General features: G+C 42.9%; 1 protein-coding gene across 4 annotated transcripts in view; it reads left to right on the top strand.

Moving 5' to 3' along the window:
- Positions 1-21,250, top strand: part of LYN (LYN proto-oncogene, Src family tyrosine kinase) — a 117,845-nt gene that overhangs the window by 45,132 nt on the left and 51,463 nt on the right. For 2 of the 4 annotated variants that reach the window (XM_026516460.4, XM_026516461.4), the window contains exons 2-8: positions 9,392-9,528; positions 12,309-12,354; positions 13,154-13,259; positions 14,842-14,940; positions 15,063-15,166; positions 15,698-15,847; positions 16,687-16,839. In XM_026516460.4, the coding sequence (XP_026372245.1) occupies positions 9,397-9,528; positions 12,309-12,354; positions 13,154-13,259; positions 14,842-14,940; positions 15,063-15,166; positions 15,698-15,847; positions 16,687-16,839 (790 nt within the window). In that variant the 5' untranslated portion in view covers positions 9,392-9,396. The remainder of the gene's footprint in view (positions 1-9,391; positions 9,529-12,308; positions 12,355-13,153; positions 13,260-14,841; positions 14,941-15,062; positions 15,167-15,697; positions 15,848-16,686; positions 16,840-21,250) is intronic. The other 2 variants (XM_057307829.1, XM_026516463.4) reach the window with 1 other exon arrangement.

Below are 21,250 nucleotides of genomic sequence, written 5' to 3' on the forward strand. Positions count from 1 at the left end.
CATTCCTATTATAGCTAACTACATAATACCTGGTTTTTCCTGCTGCTATGCATATGTCCTACAGCATATAATTTAAAAAAAATGCTTTCAAACCAGGTAAAGACATTGGCAAACGTAAGGTAAATTAAAATGTATCAGAATCATCTGATCAGATCAGATCACAGAAACAAAGAAAATGTAATGAGGAAGCCAGCCATACTGCAGGACATCTCTCTTGGGGGGTGGGGAGAGCATATTTCTGATTAGTTTTTTATTGATACATGCCATAAGTTCACCCTTTTAAAGTGTACAGTTCGGTGGGTTTTAGTATACTTACAAGGCTGTAACACCATCACCGCTCTGTAATTCCAGAATCCTCTGCGTCTCATGTGTGGTGTGCTTGCAGAATGTACACACTGCATTTCAGCTGTGCACAAACAAAGAGAAGAAAGGCCTTCACATTCTTTAACTATCTCTCTTCATCCCTCTGAATAGCGGCAGGTGGGAGAACAGCCTTAAGTTCGCCAACACGGTTTGAATTTTTTCCAGTTTAATCTTTTATCATCATGCCGCCGCTTCTTTAACCTGGGAGCGTCATCCTTCACGTTTCTTCTCCTGCTCCCTTCTAAGATGGTACCTAAGTAGATAAAGGATTTCTGTTGTGCTATTTGGGGGAAAAAAAAGCCATAGATTCTCTTCATGTTCTTTGTCTGTCTGCTGACATATGACCGGACCCTGCTGATTGTGGGGAGCTTTACCCTAACAGCGCCCCCAGAACGAATGGATCACATCGGGACAGTTCCAGAACCCTTATACCTTCAACAGGCTGAGTGAGGGGAACCTCGAGACAGCTGCCCGGTCTGCTTCACTCCGTGTGAGGTGGCAAGCAAAGAGGGAGGCAGCAGCTCTTTCACAGCTACAGCCTCTTCCAGGCTGGGTCTAGGTGTGTGGACCTAAAACTACTAGATGTTCTTCAAGCCTCTTCCCACCACACCCCCTGTCCCAATTGGCCCTTCACAGTAAAAGTGGTTGGGGTTGGCCCCCTTGGACATACGTTCTGTCCCATTCTTCCTCCTTCTAAAGCTCCTTCAGGCTCCTCTTTCTCACATTTTATAACTCAAGAAGTACTTCTTGTAAAGCACACCTCTCTCCCTTCTCAGGGGAGCCCAACCTTCCTCACAGACTAGAAATGATATCCACACCACAGAGCAGCCCTGGGTTGGGAGTTGTCAAGGATTTGCTCTTAAAATGGAACCCAGAGGAACACCAGGAGCTGGGATTACCAGATACCAAAATGACATTGACTTAATTGCCTCAAGACCCTGTTCCTGTTACATATGGTATTTAAACTTTAGGGACCTCAAATCAGAGGTCGGTCAAAGCCAGGGTCTGGACCCAGGCAGACCTGGGTTACCAGCTTACATAAATGTGTCAACACAATGGTTTTCTGGGAGATTTCATAAAAGAAAAATACCGAGAACGTTTGAAAACGATTACCATGACATACAGAGGAGAGAACTCTTATTTGTCTAAGTAAAGAGAGTCTGACTGTACCTTTTTCAATTCTATCTTTTTCAAAAGGAATTTAGGAAAATGGGCAAAAGAAAAGAAAGCTACTTAAGGTAGGAACCGATGGGGCTGATTGTGGAGTTTAGTTCTGGATCTTTCTTCTCCTCTGCGGTCCTGAGGCTGCCTCTGAGGCTTCTCTGACCCCTTTTCTCTCTGATAGGTTGTTTGAAGAAAACATTGCGACTCTTCCGCATATAGACTTTGCTTCTCTGAAAACATCTCTGAAGTCTTATTCTTGAAAGTAAAGTAAAAAGGAAAACAATCAAATGGTGTCAAAAACGCTTCTATTTGGCCAGGCAAAGTAAGGCTCTTAAGTTATCTAACTGGTCCTGGAATGCAAGCATGAGGCGTGGACATTATTTTAGGGATACATTCCTCTGAACGACCCTTGAACCAAACCCAGCCTACTTTGGAAGCTCAAGATCACTTTTATTTGGGATTGTTACCACCCATCTCTAAGTCCTTGGGACTTCCTTTCTCTTGCTCTGGTTTTCTAAGCTCACTAATTCAGAGATTAAAGTCACTCCACGGAAAGGCTGCAAAGCTTTGGGTGGGTAAAGAAGTGCAGTTTTGGGGGCGCCTGGAGGGCTCAGTCAGTTAAGCGTCTGCCTTCGGCTTGGGTCACGATCCCAGAGTCATGGGATCGAGTCCCGCATCGGGCTCCTTGCTCAACCGGGAGCCTGCTTCTTCTTCCTGCTGCTCCCCCTGCTTGTGCTCTCTCTCTCTCTCTCTGACAAATAAATAAATAAAATCTTGAAAAAAAAAAAAAGAAGTAGAAGAAGAAAAAAAGTGTAGCTTTAAAGCTGATGGACCAAGTTCCACTTCTACCTAAGACCTTTGATAACCTGGCACGGGTTCACATCACGGCTTTGCTTTCCTCATGTGGGCAATGCCAGGCACAAAGTAGGTAATTACATGTTCTTCTCTTTTTTCCCTACCCGCACAGATACTTCTAGTAACTCCAGAATGACCGCTTGATATTGCAAGGTCAGGCAAAATGTCGCTAACAGGAGAAAGATTTCAGAGCTCCCGATGAGTCTTTGGATGAGTAATTGGCTTGTTGCCGGGAAAACTCAATGCAAATTGAAGCAGTCAGTTTGGGAAGTGGTGGTGAAGTTCAAGGCCAAAGAAAAAGGTTTTAGTTTCCTTTGGTGGCTGCTGGAATAAAGGAGAAAATGTACAAGTCATGAGAAAAACAAAACGTGATACCAACACAGTTTCTTTGTAGCATTTTGTAAAGGCTAGAAATTGAGGTTCTGAGAGGTTAAATTTTAGTAACTTTGTTTTTAAATTTTAAGATCTAGGATTGTGTGGAATTGTTAAAACACGGATTCAGCTTTCGGATTCAGCTTTCATAGGGGAAAGTGACGTCCAGTGGGATATAATACCTTTCAAGCTTAGGAAATCTGTGACAAACAAAATAGTACCCAAAACATATGTAATATGCAAACTCAGAACCTCTCTCACTGTGCGGCTTCCCTCCCCCCTCTTTAATTACAGAGCAATGCGTACATTCACGTTCAGGTCATCCTGCAATACTACAGTATACAGCAAAGTTGGTGTAGCATGCAAGGTGCCCACCCAAAAGTAGGGAGGGGAAGGAGGGGGGTGGAAGAAAACATCCATGTAGATGGTCCAAGTGGCCTGGGTGCCACCCTGCGGGTGGGATGGCAGATGTGCCCCCACTGTTCCCTCTTTGAGGCGGGGTGGGGTTTGTGCATGTGCTTCTCATCATCTCAAGTGTTTCTCTTGCAATGTTGAAGGGAGAACTAGTTTTTAGACCTCATTTATTTAGGTGTTTAACAGACATGTATATAGCTCTTACTGTGTGCTGTTTTAAGCATACTTCTAAGCACTTTAAAATATCAGCTAATTTAATTCATTTAATTATCATAACAATGCAATGAGCCAGATAATTTTTCAGAAGGATACTAAGAGACAGAGAGGTTTGCATCTTGCCCAAGATCACACAGTTAATGATTGATGGACCCAGGATTTGAGGTCAGCGAGCCTACTCTATAGTCCTTACTCCAAAATATCTTGTAAACTGTAGTGTCTTCCTTAGGAATTTTTGAGAGAAAATTTCCGTATGGGATCTTGCGCCTTATAAGTGGACTTCGGAACCTAACCAGCAGGGTGGTGGGTATCCTTTCTTTTTCTGTGCATATGTGGATTCGCTCCCATATCGATATGTGTGTGTAACTGTGTATATGTGCATTTTTTCAATCAGTCATGATTGATGGGCAAGAATGCCCGAATTATACAAATCTGTCTTTTTAATTCACCCTACTCTTAGAATATGTCAGTCTGACCCAATTTAATGAACTCTCCCCTATTGATGGACATCTAGATTGTCTCTGTGTATAATACAAATACCATTCCTTACCATAAAACAAATAAACTAAACCTGACAACCACGTGAAGTGATGGATGTTAACTAACTTTATTGTGGTCATCATTTCACAATACACAGTGTATGAAACATCACATTGTGTACCTTAAACTTACACAAAGTCATGTGTCAGGTATATCTCCGTAAAGCTGGAGGGGAAAAATAGAACAAATCGATCCCCAGAAGGAGAATTCAGAGTGGATGGTTTCGTCTTTGTTGAGCACATGGATGACTGTAACACATTATTGGATCTGACCACAGGCAGCAGGGGTGAGGAATGAAGACTCATACTTCGTCTTTTTTCCACAATTTTTTTTCTTTTTTTTAAAGGATTTTGGTATTCTAAGGCCCTTACGTGAGGATAAGCCACCCAGTGGATATTTGTTGTGTGACCAACAGACATTTTTGGAAAGAAAAGTTACCCACCTCCCATTTCCTGGTTGTGTGGGTGGACGTCCCTTTGTGAGCAAATGGTTGCCCAGCTGTTTCTGTCTCTTCAGACCAGTAGTTGAGCTCATGTGAATATCCCAGGGCTGTATTTGCATGTGAAACCCCTGGTTATTATCATTATTGAATGAAAATGTCCACATATGAAATATGCCTTCATTAACTGCTAAAAAAAAATTGAAGATATTGTCATAGGACTTGAAGATATTTACATCCGTAGGAATTGATGTAAAGTCCGTCATAAGAAACCTTAAGTATTTGTGCCGGGGCCTTGCCCTCCTGTGACGAGCTGGGGCTACTTCCTCTTCCTTTCGTGAAAGCGCTGTCACCCGCCCTGCACTCTTGCTCTTCCTGCCAGGAAACCAGCTCTAGCAAATCTGGTGCCTACCCTGTTACCCCATCTCCATTCTCCTCTTTTCCTGGGCTTAGTTTTTTTCCGTTTTTGATTTTTTAAACTCATTACTGTCTTTTTTTGGTGAAAGCATTTCAAATCCTTTTGAGAAAGAAGCAGGCCACAAAAATAATCCCTTCATTCAGCATCCTTAGTAAGTAGATAAAGCACAAGTTTCAAAATAGCCGTCCTATGGCAGAATGGTGGAGCACGGACTTACAGCTAAAGCTGTGTGTGAGTCCCGGTGCTGGCATTCCCCACTGTGGCTTGGCAACTGTTCACACAACCTTTCTACGCCTCAGCGTACTCCTCTGTAAAGTGAGGTTAGTGACACCTGTGTCATAGGGTTTCTTCAAGAGGTAAACGAGATGCTTAGAAAATGATAAATGTTTCATTAAATATACTAAGGTGGGAGTCATTGTACAGTGTAGCCCATATCATTTGCAAACATGTAACCACTTTCTCAGTTTTTGTTGGGGGTACGTTGTATTTTCTACCTTTCCGTTACCTTCCTACAGCAGAAGGCATTTGCAAGACCTGGTCTGAGTTCATCCCCATGTCACAACAAGGAGCTCTCTGAGCTTTCTTGCTGGACTGTGAGAAACTGTAGGACCCCAACCCAGAGCTCCCTGCCGGGTGCGCAGTCAGCAGAGGCTGACTCATGAGCGACCAAGGATGATTTTTCCACGTGGGGCAGTGTTGTAATTGTTTCCATCTGCAGCCCATGCATTGGTTCTCAGTGATCCATGGTGATGAGGGAGGGGAAATTATGAAATAAGCATAAAGAAATGATAATTCGTGGACTATCACCACCCCTCACACATCCACCTGCTTTCTGTTTCCATCCTTCATCTTCCTTCCCGGGTTCACTGCCCTTGGACAGTCACCGTTGTCTCTTTGTCTAGACGTCTCAGAGGATAAGATGTCCCCATCCAACTCTCTCCCCTCTTGCTCCTACAGAATTCTCTGTGGGAAGCAGTGGTCTCATCATATCGTTTCCCTGGGTAAAGAACTTTCCACGGCTTCCTGCTGAAATAAAGTCTGCGCTCCTTGGCATGGTATAGAAATAACACCCCTCAAAGTACTTTCCTTACCTCATCCCCTGTGCACACACACACACACACGCGCGTGCGCGTGCACACACACACACGCACACACAGAAATACACATTGCAGGGGTTTCTAACATTTTGAACAACTTTATGAAAAAAAGTAGTATAACATAATATCCCTTTATTTTCTGCCCACTCCAACTTTTTATTTTGAAAATAAAGCCACAGGGGGGGAAAGAAATGAAAGAACATCCTCACTTAGATTGACTGATTTTTTAATGTTATGCCACATTTGTCTCTCCACTCCCTTCTCTTTTTCATCTTGGCCAAAGTGTTGGAACTTGCAGACACCATGAGACTCCATCCCGGCACACGTGTGTATACATCTCCTAAGATATGATATTCTTCTGCATAACCATAGTGCAGTTATCATATCCCCTATGAAACCCAGCAATTCCCTGATACCATGTTCAAATAGATTCAGATTTCCCCAATTATCCCAACCTGTGTCCTCCTCTACCCCCACCCCCCCAATCCAGGATTATTCAAGGCTCACCCATTGTGTTTCTTTCGTCTCTTAATATGGAATAGTTCTGTCCTCACCCCCCAACCCCTGTACTTTTCAAAGTATCCAGACTAGTTACACACTATGGATTTTTCTGATCATTTTGTTCCTCTAACGTCTGTGTTTCCTATAAACTAGAAGTTAGTTCTAGAGGTTTCTGTGTCTTTTAAAACAACTGAGGTGGGTTTCACCTTCTTTCCTTCTTCTTGTCCACCTTTTGCAAGGGGAGTCAAGATGAGCGTGTGCGAAGGCGGAGTGCAGCAGACCAAGCTGGTCCATCCATTCGTTCTTGCCGCTCATATTCCCTGAGCACCGCTCTGTGCAGGCGCTAGGTAGCTACTGGGAATAGTGCCCTGAAGAAACAGGCTGGGGACCTCCCTGTCTGCCTCAATTGTGGTGGGGGCTGACCACGAATTAATCAATACATAATGGGATGTTGGTCACAATCAGAAAAAGAAAAAGCCTGAGGAATGGGCAGAGGGGTGATCTTTTCAGTAGGATCTTTAGTGAAGACCAGTCTGGGCAGGTAACATTGTGTCTAGGTCTGGAGAGGGTGGAAGAGAGAGACAGAGGTGCAGAGACAGAGAGACACTGAGAAGGAAAGAGGGAGAGAGAGACAGGCAGAGACAGAGAGACAGAGGGAGACAAAGAGAGATACAGAGTGTGCACTGGAGCTGGGCAGCTGGCCAGGCTGTGGGAATGTGGGCAGCCCAGAGGCTCGGTGGGGGTGCAGTCAGTGTGAGGGGGAAGCAGGGTGCTGCGAAGGGCAAAGGGCAGCAGCAGTCAGGTGGACCCTTCAGGGCCTCCTCTTGGAGCTGGCTGTGTGCTCAGCGGTGGCATCTTCCCTTCTTGAACAGCACCATCTTAATGGATGACCAGTGAAACACAGCTTTTTTTGGGAGGGGATGGGGGTTGAGACAGGTGAGAAAAGAACTTGCGTGTTTACTTATAGATCAACTCTAAAACCCATCTCGCTTATTTATAGATCAACTTAAAAACCGTTCTCCAGGGGCACCTGGGTGGCACAGCGGTTAAGCGTCTGCCTTCGGCTCAGGGCGTGATCCCGGAGTTGTGGGATCGAGCCCCATGTCAGGCTCCTCTGCTATGAGCCTGCTTCTTCCTCTCCCACTCCCCCTGCTTGTGTTCCCTCTCTCGCTGGCTGTCTCTATCTCTGTCAAATAAATAAATAAAATCTTAAAAAAAAAAAAAAACAGTTCTCCATTGCTGAAACTTTAGCATATTAAAAAGGGGGGGGCTGTTTTGAATCAAAGAAGTACTTGCTTCCCCTTTATTTTGGGAACTACAGCTCGCTAGTTTCGGAAAGAGGTATGACCGCCCTTTAGAGGCTTCATATCTCCATGATGAGATGATAAACAAGTCGAAGGTTGCAGGCCCCCTGGAAGCCTGCAGGACAAGGTGCAGAGACGAGCTGTGACCTGTGGATGACAGTTTGACAGAAACCTCAAGATCTGAGGTTTCTTAGAACAATTCCTCCTCCGGGAGTTATTTCCTGATTCCCACCACCTCCTCCCCAAACTCGGAATCATCTCTCCCTCCTCTAAAGTTCTAGGCAGTGGTCCCCCAATGGCACTGCTTCCTAATTCCACAGATTACGCCCCTCCCGGGGGGAAGGGACAGCCTGCCTCCACTGGGCCCCAGGGAATTTCCTGGAATACATGCAGGGAATCTGTTCTATGTAGTTTGATGCTCCTTCAGCTTTGGGAACCGCTGCTCTACTGGACCTTTTAATGGAGCTCATAACAGATTTTTTGTTTTTAATGTACAGATTTAACCATAAGGCTATGCTGTAAGGCAAGCCTCCTATCTGATTTCAGTTTTTAAAGTCATCTCTTTAGTCCCCAGAGGGCTTGGTGCAGTGCTCTGTACATCCTAGTATTAACCAGAGAAACGAATAAAGGAGTTCGGCATTCGGAAGCACGGTTATGTCGTTCTGCACTGGTCGGGCGGGAGCCCCTTCCCTTCCCTGTTCCTCCTCCGAAGCATTATGCACGGTCACGGCGTGCTGATGCCTTCATTTGTGCCCCCGGCTCCACCATCTTTCCTGGTTTGCACACTCACATACCTTACTGGGAAGCCCACCGGAGCTGGTCATCTGGGTGTTCCTCCAGGCAGCATGCCTCCCATATCGGCGTCTCCTCTTTTATTTCCAGTCTTGGTAAAGGCCACTGCCATTTTCCCAGGCCCCAAGCCACATTCAGCTGGAGCCAGGTTCTGCGCCATCTAGCTCTTAATCATGCTTGCCTTTGAGGCCTCAAGCCCCCTCACTTGACCTTGCCCATGGTGTCCTCGTGAAATGACAAAGTAAGAAAAACAACTCCCCAGCATGGCACCCAAGGTGCGCCTCCCTATCCATCCCAACGCCTGGCCTTCCCTACCTGCTCCTTGGCCAAAGGGTTTCTCATCATACAACAAGTTCCCTGAAGGGATCAGCTTGAACTTCTTCCCTGAAGGAGTGAGATGAACCAGTTCCCCAAAGGGGTGTGATGAACTGGTTCCCTGAAAGGGCCATGTTATCTCGGGATCAGTATTTCGCATGTGAAATTCCTTCTTCCTGGAATCCCTTCACTGACTCTGTCCTGCTTTGACTCAGAGCATTTCCTTCAGGACGTTTCCCCTGACTGCCTCTTTTTCCACTTGCCTGACTTAGGTGCCCTTTCTAGGTCCTGTGCATCCTCCGTCATTGACTCCCCACACTGTACTGTAATTTTAATTCACGATCATTGCCACAAGAATAGAGCATCTTCAGGGCAGGAATGATGTCTTCTGACATAAAATTGGTGTTCAATAAATACTTGCTGAATGAATGAATGAACACGCAAACGGTTATGTGAACAGTTTTCACATTTGAGTTTGTTAATATTTATAATAAAAAAATAAAAATGTTTTCTTTTTATTCTTTGTGAATGGAGATATTTTGGTAGCTTGGAGCCAGTTCTAAAATGGTAAAACAATGTCATTGCTTTTATATTCCCACAGGAAATATGGGATGTATAAAATCAAAAAGGAAAGACAATCTGAATGACGATGGAATAGATTTGAAGACTCAACCAGTACGTAATACTGACCGAACTATTTATGTGAGAGATCCAACGTCCAATAAACAGCAAAGGCCAGTAAGTAGATAGTCTCAGGGGAGAATTCCCACAGCAGGATCAAAGCATGGCTGCGTAATTTAAACACCAAATCTGTAACATGTGCATGCAAAAAAATCACATCCATTACTTGGGCCTCAAATAATTTTTGATGTGCTTTATAACCTAATCCTTTAAAGAGTTTGTAAACATTTTAGGAGGTAACCGGGCCACTTACTGTACAATAAAGGGCCTTTGATCACCTTCTCATGTGTAAAGAAAATCATCTTTCATATCACTGGTGGAAAGACCCACCCTTTATATATGAAGAAATCTGTCTCTCTGAACTTCTATGACTTAGGATAGGTAGTGAGATTAGCACAGTGGTCTGGAGGCAGAAGAAATTCTGGATTCAAGTCAGAAACTAAAATAAGTGTTAATGTGCCCTTTCGTGTATCATATTTTATCCCCTATCTTGTCATTCTTCAGTTAACTTCAAACAGTACAGATTATGAAGTTGTGATGACTTATTATAGAGAATTAAACAATTAAAAAAATACACAGCTAATTCTGCCCGCTAACCTTGGACAAATATCTGTACCAGAAATTTTATATGAGTGACGTGCTATTCGATGCAGTTGGGAAATGCTTGGCAAAGGAAGACTTAATAGTCTATCCGATTTCATGGACAAGAAGACCAGAGCTTTGGATAGTTGCTATGTTAAATGCACTTTACTTCAGATCTTTTATCCTTTCCATCTATTTTAATACATATATATATTATATATATTATATTATCAAATTAGCCCCAATGCCTTTATGAAGAATTTTCATAGTGTCTCTAGTCTGACATGTTTTAAATATAAGACCTTGGCATTATAGAGTGTGTTATTGTTACCAAGCCTTCTGCCAGCTCTTTCCCCACTGTTCCCTATTATCCTGTACGTTTGATGTATGTCAGTCTCATGCCATTGCTGAAATTGAGAAATCACTGCTGGCCTTCTTAAAAAGTGGAGATGAAGAGTGAATATATTATTACTATTAATTATTGTAATGATGTTTCTAGATAGATAAATTATTAAAATTACATAGAGAGAAACTCAAAATGTAGAAGACTATAGCTTTAATAATTTATATAAATATAATATTTAAAAATATTACATAAACAAGTATAAGTGTAGAACTATATTACATAAATATGATTCATAGAAAAGATAATGATTTAAAGAATTGGAGTCACAGATAGTTTCCTTATTATAGACTTTAAGAGATCTCATAAAAAGAATCTTGCTTTTCCTGGTATCACGTGCTAGGCATTTTATATGCTTTAAACCCAAGTTTTCTTTTGCAATGATGGACAAAGATGCCCTTGATTCGGAAAAACAAAGGCAAATCATATAAACGTACCATTTTTCCTCCTACTAAGAGTAAAAGGGGTTAAACATGGAGTTGGAAGGCAGAAGTTGTAAACCGGTTTGCAATATGGCACCTCCCTCCTGGATTCTGTCTTATAGTCTGTGCCTTCTCTGGTCATAGCTGCCCTTGTTTCCTGAGCGCGGCAGCGTGGCCTTATCCCATGGCCATAGATAACGCTCCCAGCCGTGACCAGATGTGCCAAAAATGAACACTCTGGCTCCATGACAGAGGAGCTCTGAGGAGCCGGTGAGGTAGAGTTGATGGAATTCAACAACCCCCCAAGGAAAAGACATTTTGAGGAAAGAGTTATGGCAGATGAGTTGCCCATACGTGTTTTGGTCTTCCAGAAAGTCCGTTAAAACATTTGTAAATTAAGGACTCTTTGATATTTCAAAATCAGCTTGCTGCTTTCAAAGTGATTTAATTAGTTTCTCCTCTTCTATTTATTTCCTCTAAACCATTTATAATTGATCATGCATCCTAATTATGCAAATCCCCATGATTAAAAAATCAGTCTAGAACTTCTTAAAGTAAATATTCAAGGATAACAACGGACCCCTGATTTTCTGATGCCAGGACGTAGAGTAATGTCCCCTTCCCCACTGCCCGGACCTCATAATTGGAGATTTTATGGGCAACGGTCATCAGAAATTTAAATATCAAAAAAAAAGAAGAGAAAAGAAATTTAAATTTCAGTGCAAACTGTTTTGGTCCCATTCCATTAAGTCACTGAATCAAAGGGAAAAGTTGCATGATTTGTGGATATAGGCCTTGGGCAGTACTTTCCTGAAAAGGGGCCCAAGAGGTCTTATCATCCTCCCCATGGTCACTGAGAGAAAAAGGAATTTGATTTAAAAGGTCAATGAGGTGGCCTTTTGTCCCACGGACCCTTCCTGCTAATCCACCTCCCAACTGAAGTAACCAGGGTTGCCATCTGTCCCCGTGACGGGAGCAGGGTCAGCCTTAGGAAGCCTGGATCCGTCAGGACCTGTTCTTAGCCTCTAGTGACAGAGCCCTGACTGGTTTTCTAAACAAGTCTGGGAAACACGGAGATCAGGAGTCCTGGCCAAAGTGGCAGTCCCACCAAGCCAACAGGGGCCCAGGCCATTTCCATCTTGTGCTCTGCTGTTCCTGGTGTCTGGTTTCCATGCTGAGACTGCAGCCTTCACCTGTTCACTTCCTGGCACCACCGACGGCAAATGACTGCTTTTAGAAGGGAGAGCCGTTCTGCTGAGCTGTGTCGGTTGGGACTCAGCTCCGCAAAATGTTTTCTCTGTTCTCCTCTTCTTTTCGGCTTCCTAAATTAGCCATTCTAAACCTCATTTGCTACTGTGAAAAAATGATATGAGTGTGAGTAAGAAAAGCTAAATGTAAAAATCCTTTTCCTAACCAATATTCTCTCCTAGGTTCCAGAATCTCAGCTTTTACCAGGACAGAGGTTCCAAACTAAAGGTATGTTTCCATAGCAACATGGTGGTTTTCCTTTCTTTACTGTTAGAGATACTATAAGGGAGTCGGCTTGGGTGTTTTTATTTATACTTTCATTGTGGAGAAATCCATGGAATATAAAATTTATCCTTGTAACCATTTTTACGTGTCCAGTTGAGTAGTGTTAGGCACATTGACATTATTGGCAGCCAGCATCCATCTCTAGAACTTCTTCATCTCCCCAGTCTGTCCAAACTTAACACTACCTCCCCGTTCCCCTACTCCCCTCAGCCCCTGGCAGCCACTATTCCACTTTCCACCTCGATGAATTTGGCTACTCTAGGTACCTCAAATAAGTGGAAGCATAAAAGTGTTTGTCCTTTCGTGTCTGGCTTATTTCACTCCTTGTAACGTCTTCAAGGCTCATCCATGTTGTAGCTCATGTCAGAACGTTCTCCCATTTTAAGGCTGAATCATATCTTGTTGTATGTACACACCACATTTTGTTTATCCATTCATTTGTCACTGAACATTTGGACTGTTCCCTCCTTTTAGCTCTTGCGAATAGTGCCGCTCTGAACATGGCTGTATCATTTCTTAAATAAAGGGCAGCAGTTAATTATAGTTGTAGGTCTGTGTGGTTGGGGATAACATGAAGTGTATCCAGTGTGGATGATATGTTGCTTACTGCAGACCATGTGGGCTCTGAGCCCCACTAGGCAGGAAACACACGGTTATTCATCTTTTGTGCCTGATAAAGACTTGTTAAAATGTTTCCATTGATGGATTCTTGAAGGTCTTCCCTTTCGTCCTTCATTTTTAGATCCGGAGGAGCAAGGAGACATCGTGGTAGCCTTGTACCCCTATGATGGCATCCACCCGGACGACTTATCTTTCAAAAAAGGAGAGAAGATGAAAGTCCTGGAGGAGTAAGTACCCCCACGCACCCTGTGCCTGCTGGCCCTTTACTCAGGCCACTGAGTCCTGGCCCCTTCGTATTGTTCCCAGCAGCACAGCAATAACCAGCCTCCCAGCCTCCTCCTTGCTAGCAGGGCTTTGGGAGTGGAAGGAGTGGGGCCAAAGGAATCTTCCTCTTATGTTCTCCAGCTTTCCCTTTGAATGCAGACACTGGTTTCTTTATCCATCTGTGCCCCCTTAAGTAGTTTGTGTCTGTGTGGAATTTGCATGTTATTTTAATGCCATGTTTAGTTAGCTGTATTGCTTAAATTCAGACTGGGTTTATGGGTCCGACTTGGTTTGATTTTTAAGGGCACTGTGCTGAAGCAGCCATCATTTTGGAAAAGCCCCTACTCAGCAGTTGTCATCTTTCTGTGAAGACACTTAGACATCGTCATGTCCTTGACCCACCCCTCCCCCCCCCCATGCTGACTCACAGACCCATGGCTCAGACCACAGGGGCTTGGTACTCAGAATAAGGATTTCCCAAGTATTTCCCCCTGATCTTGCATACATTGTCACCCTGGCCCGCCAACCGGGGTTGGAGGAAGGAGACCTTTTAGTAAGTACAAGGTGCTAAGTGATTAAGAGCACTTACCGCTCACGGGTGAGTGTGAACTTGGGCCTAATTCTGGCCCTGCCTCTTGATAGCTTTGTGACCTTGACCAGTCAGTTTGGCTCTATGCCTTTGTTTTGTCACTTAAGAAATGGGAGCGGCAGTGGCTCTGTCATGGGGTTGCTGTGAGAATGTCGTGTGTGCACATGTGTGTAAACACAGCATAGACGTACAGTGGGCAGCAGCTTCGTGTCATGTGGCTGTCCTTCAAGTCTTGCAATCAAGGAGCCTGGCCGTGTGTGGGAATTTGAACATTATAGTTGAGGCTCATGGGGACCCTCCATTCCTGCCTCCTTCCTCGGCCCCAGCCTCCTCCTTGGCTCCATGCTGAGAGCAGGAACGTGGGGATGAGCCTACCTGCTTGGAATTCTTTATGGTTTTCCATTTCTTTTCTTCACAGCAGCTCTCTATGGAAATTAGATGTTTTAACAGAGGAGTTTATAACGTGAGAGCATGTTTCATTGTTCCCTTGGCTCCCGTTTCTGTGAGGGTCCTACAGCATTTCTTAGAGATCCTGGGGGAAATTACAAACATGTTGCTTCTACAAAATAGGAACCATTTTCACCGATTCTTGTGTGTACAGCGCTGAGCACAGTGACCCAGTTGTGAGGCTGTTTCCTTTGCCTTAGTCTCTAAACACATTTTTATTTCAGCAAAAGGAATGAATTTTCCTGCTGGATTCTGGGATTCCAGGGATCTTACCACCCTCCTTCACCCCACAAAACAGACACCTTAAGATAATTGCTATTGCAGTTCTTGACTCATTGGAAACAAACACTTATTTTTTTTTTAAAGATTTTCTTTTTTTAAAAGTAATCTCTACATTCAATGTGGGACTCGAACCCACAAGCCCGAGATCAAGAGTCAATGCTCAACCAACAGAGCCAGCCACACGCCCCTTGGACACAAACACTTTTTGATGTCTGTTTCTCTTCCAGGCATGGAGAATGGTGGAAAGCTAAATCCCTTTCAACAAAGAGAGAAGGGTTCATCCCCAGCAACTACGTTGCCAAAGTCAACACCTTAGAAACGGAAGAGTGAGTCCTTCCCTCTTGCCATCTTGGATGGTTTTGTTTGCTGCCTTGGCTTTTTTATGCATTCCTTATCTTTTTCCTTCCCTGGAGAATAACATCCATGAAATGTGACAATGTCTTCACAGGTGGTTTTTCAAGGATATAACCAGGAAAGACGCAGAAAGGCAGCTGCTGGCTCCAGGGAACAGTGCCGGAGCTTTTCTTATTAGAGAAAGCGAAACCTTAAAAGGTAGGAAGTGGTTTAAGTCCCCTTGTAAATCACTATTTAGGAAATCATTCTTAGAAACTAGTCTAGAATTCTTTTTAAAAAAAAAAAAAAGATATATTCTTATAGTGAAAGTTTTATGGTTTGATAACAAATAAACTAAAGTGATTAGTTTTACTACAAAAAGTAACATAGCAGACATAATTACGGCCATGTCTTACCTCGCTTTATGTTTGCTGAGCCTCTTACATTACGGTTGAGTGTAAATCTTGATATTTTAAGAGAAAGGAAATCAAAATAACTTTTCAGTTCAGCAAAATAATAATAAAAAAAGCTAGCATGAAGAAGGAAAACGGCATGTTGGTAAGCTTCATGGCAACAAAATGGTAGCTTCATTTGTCAAGTAGACTTCTTACAGGACTTAAATTATGCACCAGATACACAGTGAACTTACATTTTGCATATTTTATGGGAAAATGTGTCCTACAGTGTTGTATAAGGCAGATCTTACTTGTAAAATATAAGCACAATCTCTACTTGCGTTTTTCCCCACAGGAAGCTACTCTCTTTCTGTCAGAGATTATGACCCTGTGCATGGTGATGTTATTAAGCACTACAAAATTAGAAGTCTGGACAATGGAGGTTATTACATCTCTCCACGAATCACTTTTCCTTGTATCAGTGACATGATTAAACATTACCAAAGTAAGTAAAAACTGAAGGTCGGACAAGACAAAACAGATTTATCATGAAGTGTAGGGTGTCAAACACATTTTTATATTACAATTCTCCTACCTCATATTTCTTTTGGATGAAGTTAGAGGATCATATTCTGTAACTGATTCTAAATTAATCTATAATTACGTATGCATTTAAAGCCAGATTTGATCTTAGTGAGTAATTATCCCAGTTCTTCCCACCCGATCCATGCTGTCTGACAGTTAATGTTCCAAAACTGTGAGGAGAAAAATGAATATTCTCTTCATGTAGTGCATATTTTTACAACACATCTTTAAATATTTGGAATCAGAATGCAGATTTGCAGATCTGTGTCTTTGTAGATGTATGTGTATATGTGTATAAAAGTAACCTACAGTCTGGATAAAAGAAAACAGAAATAACAATGACAAGAAAATATTTAGAAGTGGCAAGTCAATGGTCCTCTGTCTCCAGTGCCACTTTCCAGCCCTGTGATGCCAAGCCCATGGGCGGCCTTTAGGTTCGTTCCCTGTGTGACTGAACTGAGTTGCAGTGGGTAGCTGCTGGTATAGCTTATTTCTGCAACCCACTCCGAGGGGATACACAATGTAGGTCTGCAGACAGTACTAATGGATAGAATCAAGGATGTTCTGAATTGTCTTTCAGGTAAGAATTTCCAAAGTCACGATTAAACAAGAGATACTGCCATAGCATTTTAGGTTCATAGACTACGTTGACCTGGAAATGATCCCACTAGTAGTCGAAATTTCTTCATAGATACTGGTAAATTACGAAGTAGGACATCTCTTAACCTTTTTTTTTTTTTTTAATCTCTTTCACATTAGAGCAGTCAGATGGCTTGTGCAGAAGATTGGAGAAGGCGTGTATTAGCCCCAAACCACAAAAGCCATGGGACAAAGATGCCTGGGAGATCCCACGGGATTCCATCAAGTTGGTGAAAAGGCTTGGTGCCGGGCAGTTCGGGGAAGTCTGGATGGGTGAGTGTGTGGCTCTGGCGGAGGCGACCAGAGAAATAAGGGCTCAAGCCAGTGTCCATCCATTTTCTCAGCCAAACATTAAACCATGTCAGAAGCATCACTTGTTTTGTTTTGCTTTGTCCACCTGGCACCAAGAACTGGCCTCAAATTGGTTTGGTTGGACTCTCTTTGTTGTAATTTTCTCTCTTCTTTTTAAAAGTTTTTTAAAACCATTTTTAGTTGAATTATAGTTGACATACAATGTTGTATTCGTTTCAGGTATATAGCATAGTGATTCAACAATTCTGTGTGCTGTGCTCTGCTCACCATGAGAAGTGTAGTCGCCATCTGTCACCATACGACATTGTTATGACATTATTGACTCTGTCTTCCATGTTGTGCTTTTCTTCACCGTGACCTAATTGCTTTATAACTGGATGTTTGTACCTCTTACTCCCCTTTACCTATTTCACTTCTCCTCCTGCCCCTGGTAGTAGCTCTTTTAGAATGAACATTTATAAGGGAGAGGACAGTGGGTTTTTATCCTGACTGTTCTGTCTACTCATTCATGATTCTCTCATCACCAGATTCCCTGGACACATATTTTAAGGGTTGGGAATTGGCTTCCCTCTCAGGGAAAATTATATTTGGGGTGAGGATAGTCCTTAGTAGTGGGCGTAATAGGAAGCATCACATTTATTGTACTTTCTCACCAAGAAAGTTTCTAAAGATGTGCAAAGTGCTGCCATTAATGAATCATTCCTTTTTGTCAAGTCCTGCCTTCCCAGGCTGACAACAGGTATGATGAAATTAGAGCAGTGACTTCTCCAGAGGAATTTTTCCCCATGTCTTTTCTAAAGTTTTTATAGCGAATGTGAATTTTCTTTTTCTTTTGTGATAGAATTTTTAAAGCCTCTCTTTAAAAAGTCATGTTCTCTTTGAGGTTCTAACTGAAAATGCCATTGCTCTTGTTAAGGATAACACGTGAAGTCATACACATCTTAGTGGATCGCTTTTTCTGTGCCAGCTTTGTCTGAATGAAAAGCAACTGTGATTTCTAGAGAGACGAAGGGGTAGCAGCTTTTAATCCTGTGCAGTCCCCGCTGAGCAGAAGCTAGACACTCAGCCTGCTGCGACCATGCAGGCACCTCGCTTGCCCATCCAGGGGTCCGGTCTGTGAGGGAGAGGGGTTTTCTCCTCTAACGTCTTGGCCACTAGTGTCAGATTACTGCCTCCTTTCTCCTGTTGCTGTTGCTTGAGTTGAAGCATCTTTTAAATACAACAGATACTGACCCAGCATAGAATGAGTTCTCACTGCACTGTAAGTCTGTGAACTTGTTGTGGAATTGAGGTAAACGATAATTACAGAACCTGACAGTCTTCATTTTGGTTGGCATATTCCAGAACCAGTCAGTAGTGCCCATTTCCATCCCAGTCAGCAGATTCGTGGATGTGAGTGTGTGCTCCTGACGCGGCCTCTTCTCATTCACACTCTGTGGCCCAGGTCATAGAATCAAACTCCGCCTTTATCTGTCTGCCGTTTTCCTTTTTATTGAGGTAGAATTTGTGTCACATAAAATCAGTCATTTTAGGATTTTATTTATTTATTTTAGAGAGAGAGAGCGTGCGTGCGAGAGAGAGCACAGGCAGGGGGACAGGGAGAAGCAGACTCCCCACTGAGCAGGGAGCCCGACATGGGGCTTGATCCCAGGACCCTGGGGTCATGACCTGAGCCAAAGGCAGATGCTTAACTGACTGAGCCACCCAGGCATCCCCAAATCAGTCATTTTAAAGTGAACAATTCTGTGACATTTACTACATTCACACTGTTGTGTAACCACCACCTCCATCTAGTTCCAGAATACATTCATCACCCCAAAAGGAAGCACTGTGCCTGTGAAGCAATCGTTCCCCATTTCCCCTTCCCCCCGGACCCTGGCAACCACCATTCTACCTGTCTCAATGAACTTGACTAATCCAGGTACCTCATGTAAGTTGAATCACACTGCATTTATCCTTTTGTGACTGGCTTATGTCACTTAACGTAATGTCCTCAAGGCTCCTCCGTGTTGTAGCATATGTCAGAATTTCATCCTTTTTATGGCTGAATAATGTTCTGCTGTATGGATATACCACAATTTGTTTATCCATTTATCTGCTGATGGATATTTGGGTTGTTTCCACCTTTTGGCTATTGTGACTAATGCTGCTACGGGCGTTCACATACAGATTGTGTAGACAAATGGTGTCATTTCTATTGGGTATATACATTCTTTTAGGAGTGAAATTGCTGAGTCATATGGTAATTCTATCATTAACTTTTTGAGGGATCATCAAGCTGTTATCTGCTCATTTAAAAAAAAAAGCCACCTTCTTTATTCCTCTGAGATATTTGTATTTATTTCTTAATATATTTTTTTGCAAACCCACAGAATAGGGGCCGGAATTGTGTAATAAACATTACAGACACTTCACCTGAGTTCACCAGTTAGTAGTTTGCTATATTTGCTTTATCTCTTTTCTACATACATACACATACACATAAATATTTTATTTTTCTTGGTGTTGTTGTTGAACCACTTGAGGGTGAGTTGCAGATGTGATGACTTTTCACCCCTAAATACTGAAATATGTGTCTCCTAAGAGCAGGACCATTCTCTTACATGATACCTTGGCCACTTGAGGAGATCTAACATTGATGCATACTATTATCTAATACAGAGTCTAGAATTTCTTTAGTTGTCCCAGTAATGCCCTTGAGCTCCTTAGGATCATGTATTTGCATTGAGTTGACATGTCTTCACTATCCTCTACTCTGGAACAGTCCCTTGGTCCTTCTTCATCCTTTATGACATTTTGTAGAACATGGGTCAGTTGTTCTGTAGAATGTTTCTCATTTGGATTTTTCCATGATTTGGCTCAGGGGTTGCCTTTGTGCATGAATACTATCTAAGTAGTAAGTGATGCTATGTCCTCAGCGCATTTACCAGGAGGCACAAAATATTAGTTAGTCCCATTATTGCTCATGGTCTGTTTGATTTTAAGGAGGTCTACCAGATATCTCCACTGTAAATATTACTTTTTAATTCCCTTTCATAATTAATTAATAATCTGTGGGGAGATATTTAAGATCATGTAAATATCCTCTGCTCCAAAAGAATTTTCCCCAAGTGGTTTCAGCATTATCTGCTCATTTTGAGTTCTTTTCCCTCTTAGAAGCCATCACTTCTCTAAAAAGAAGCTGTCCCTGTCTTCCTCCACGCTCCCCGCAAACATGTCTTCTCCAACCCCACTGGCTCATGAGGGAACCAGGTACCTGCCTAATTCCCCTGGCCATCTGAGTGCTCTTCCCTCCCCGTATTTACCATGATTTTGAGTGGGGAGGAGGTGATGAAGTGAGGGGTGAGGAAGAAGAAGGATAGAAGGAGGAATATCCCAGCTGTACAGTGTCTTCTGGTCCCCTCTAGGCACATATGCATCAATTATCTCTCATAGTCACCGCAGTAACACCGTGAGGTAGGAATTATTGCCATCATTTGATAAACAAGGACACTGGACTCAGACAAGCGACTTGCCCAAAGTCATTCGAGGCAGTGAAGACGCCAGCCTCTTTGGCATCCCAGAGACCTGGACTCACTTGCTCGCTAATAAGCTATTTACAAGTTAATTTGACCTCATCAGTTTCCACATCAGTAAAATGGGCAGACAACCATCTTTTCAGTTGCTGAAATGAGAATGAGATTATACCTGACGTGTTTTCTATACAATATGATTCTGTGCTCTTCAGTTTTATTTATTTTACCGTATTTGGCCATAGTCACTGGAAGCTGTATTTCATTGGATTTTTCCCCATTTCCAGTCATGAGTTCAAACTATAAATGATCCAGTTAGACCTCTGTGAATATTTGCCAGCAAAGGACTTGCATACCTGTCACAAAGAGAAAAGTAGAGGGAGCTTAACTAGGGTGTACTCATCTGCTCTAAAACAGTAACCCAGCATACGGAATGATGGTTTGGAGTTCTGTTCTAACCTCCTTGTGTTCAGCTGTGAAGCCAGGATAAAGGCATCAAACTACATGCTATTTGCACTGGAGAGATAAGGGATAAGATCTGCTAGTTTGAGAAATTGCTTTGAGGGAAGAGATTAAGCTTGTCCTCTTGTATTTTCTTATAATTCTCTTTTTTGAATATTAAAGATTTTATTTATTGATTTATCAGAGAAAGAGAGGGGGGAGAGAGAGAGCACAAGCAGGGAGAGCAGCAGGCAGAGACAAAAGCAGGCTCCCCGCTGAGCAAGGAGCCCGATGTGGGACTCAATCTCAGGACCCTGGGATCATGACCTGAGCTGAAGGCAGATGCTTACCCGACTGAGCCACCCAGGCGCCCCTTCTTAAAATTTTCTTGAGAGCTACTAGCAAGCAGAATGGTAATC

Source organism: Ursus arctos, unplaced genomic scaffold (genome assembly GCF_023065955.2).
Source record: "Ursus arctos isolate Adak ecotype North America unplaced genomic scaffold, UrsArc2.0 scaffold_6, whole genome shotgun sequence".
Classification (NCBI taxonomy): domain Eukaryota; kingdom Metazoa; phylum Chordata; class Mammalia; order Carnivora; family Ursidae; genus Ursus; species Ursus arctos.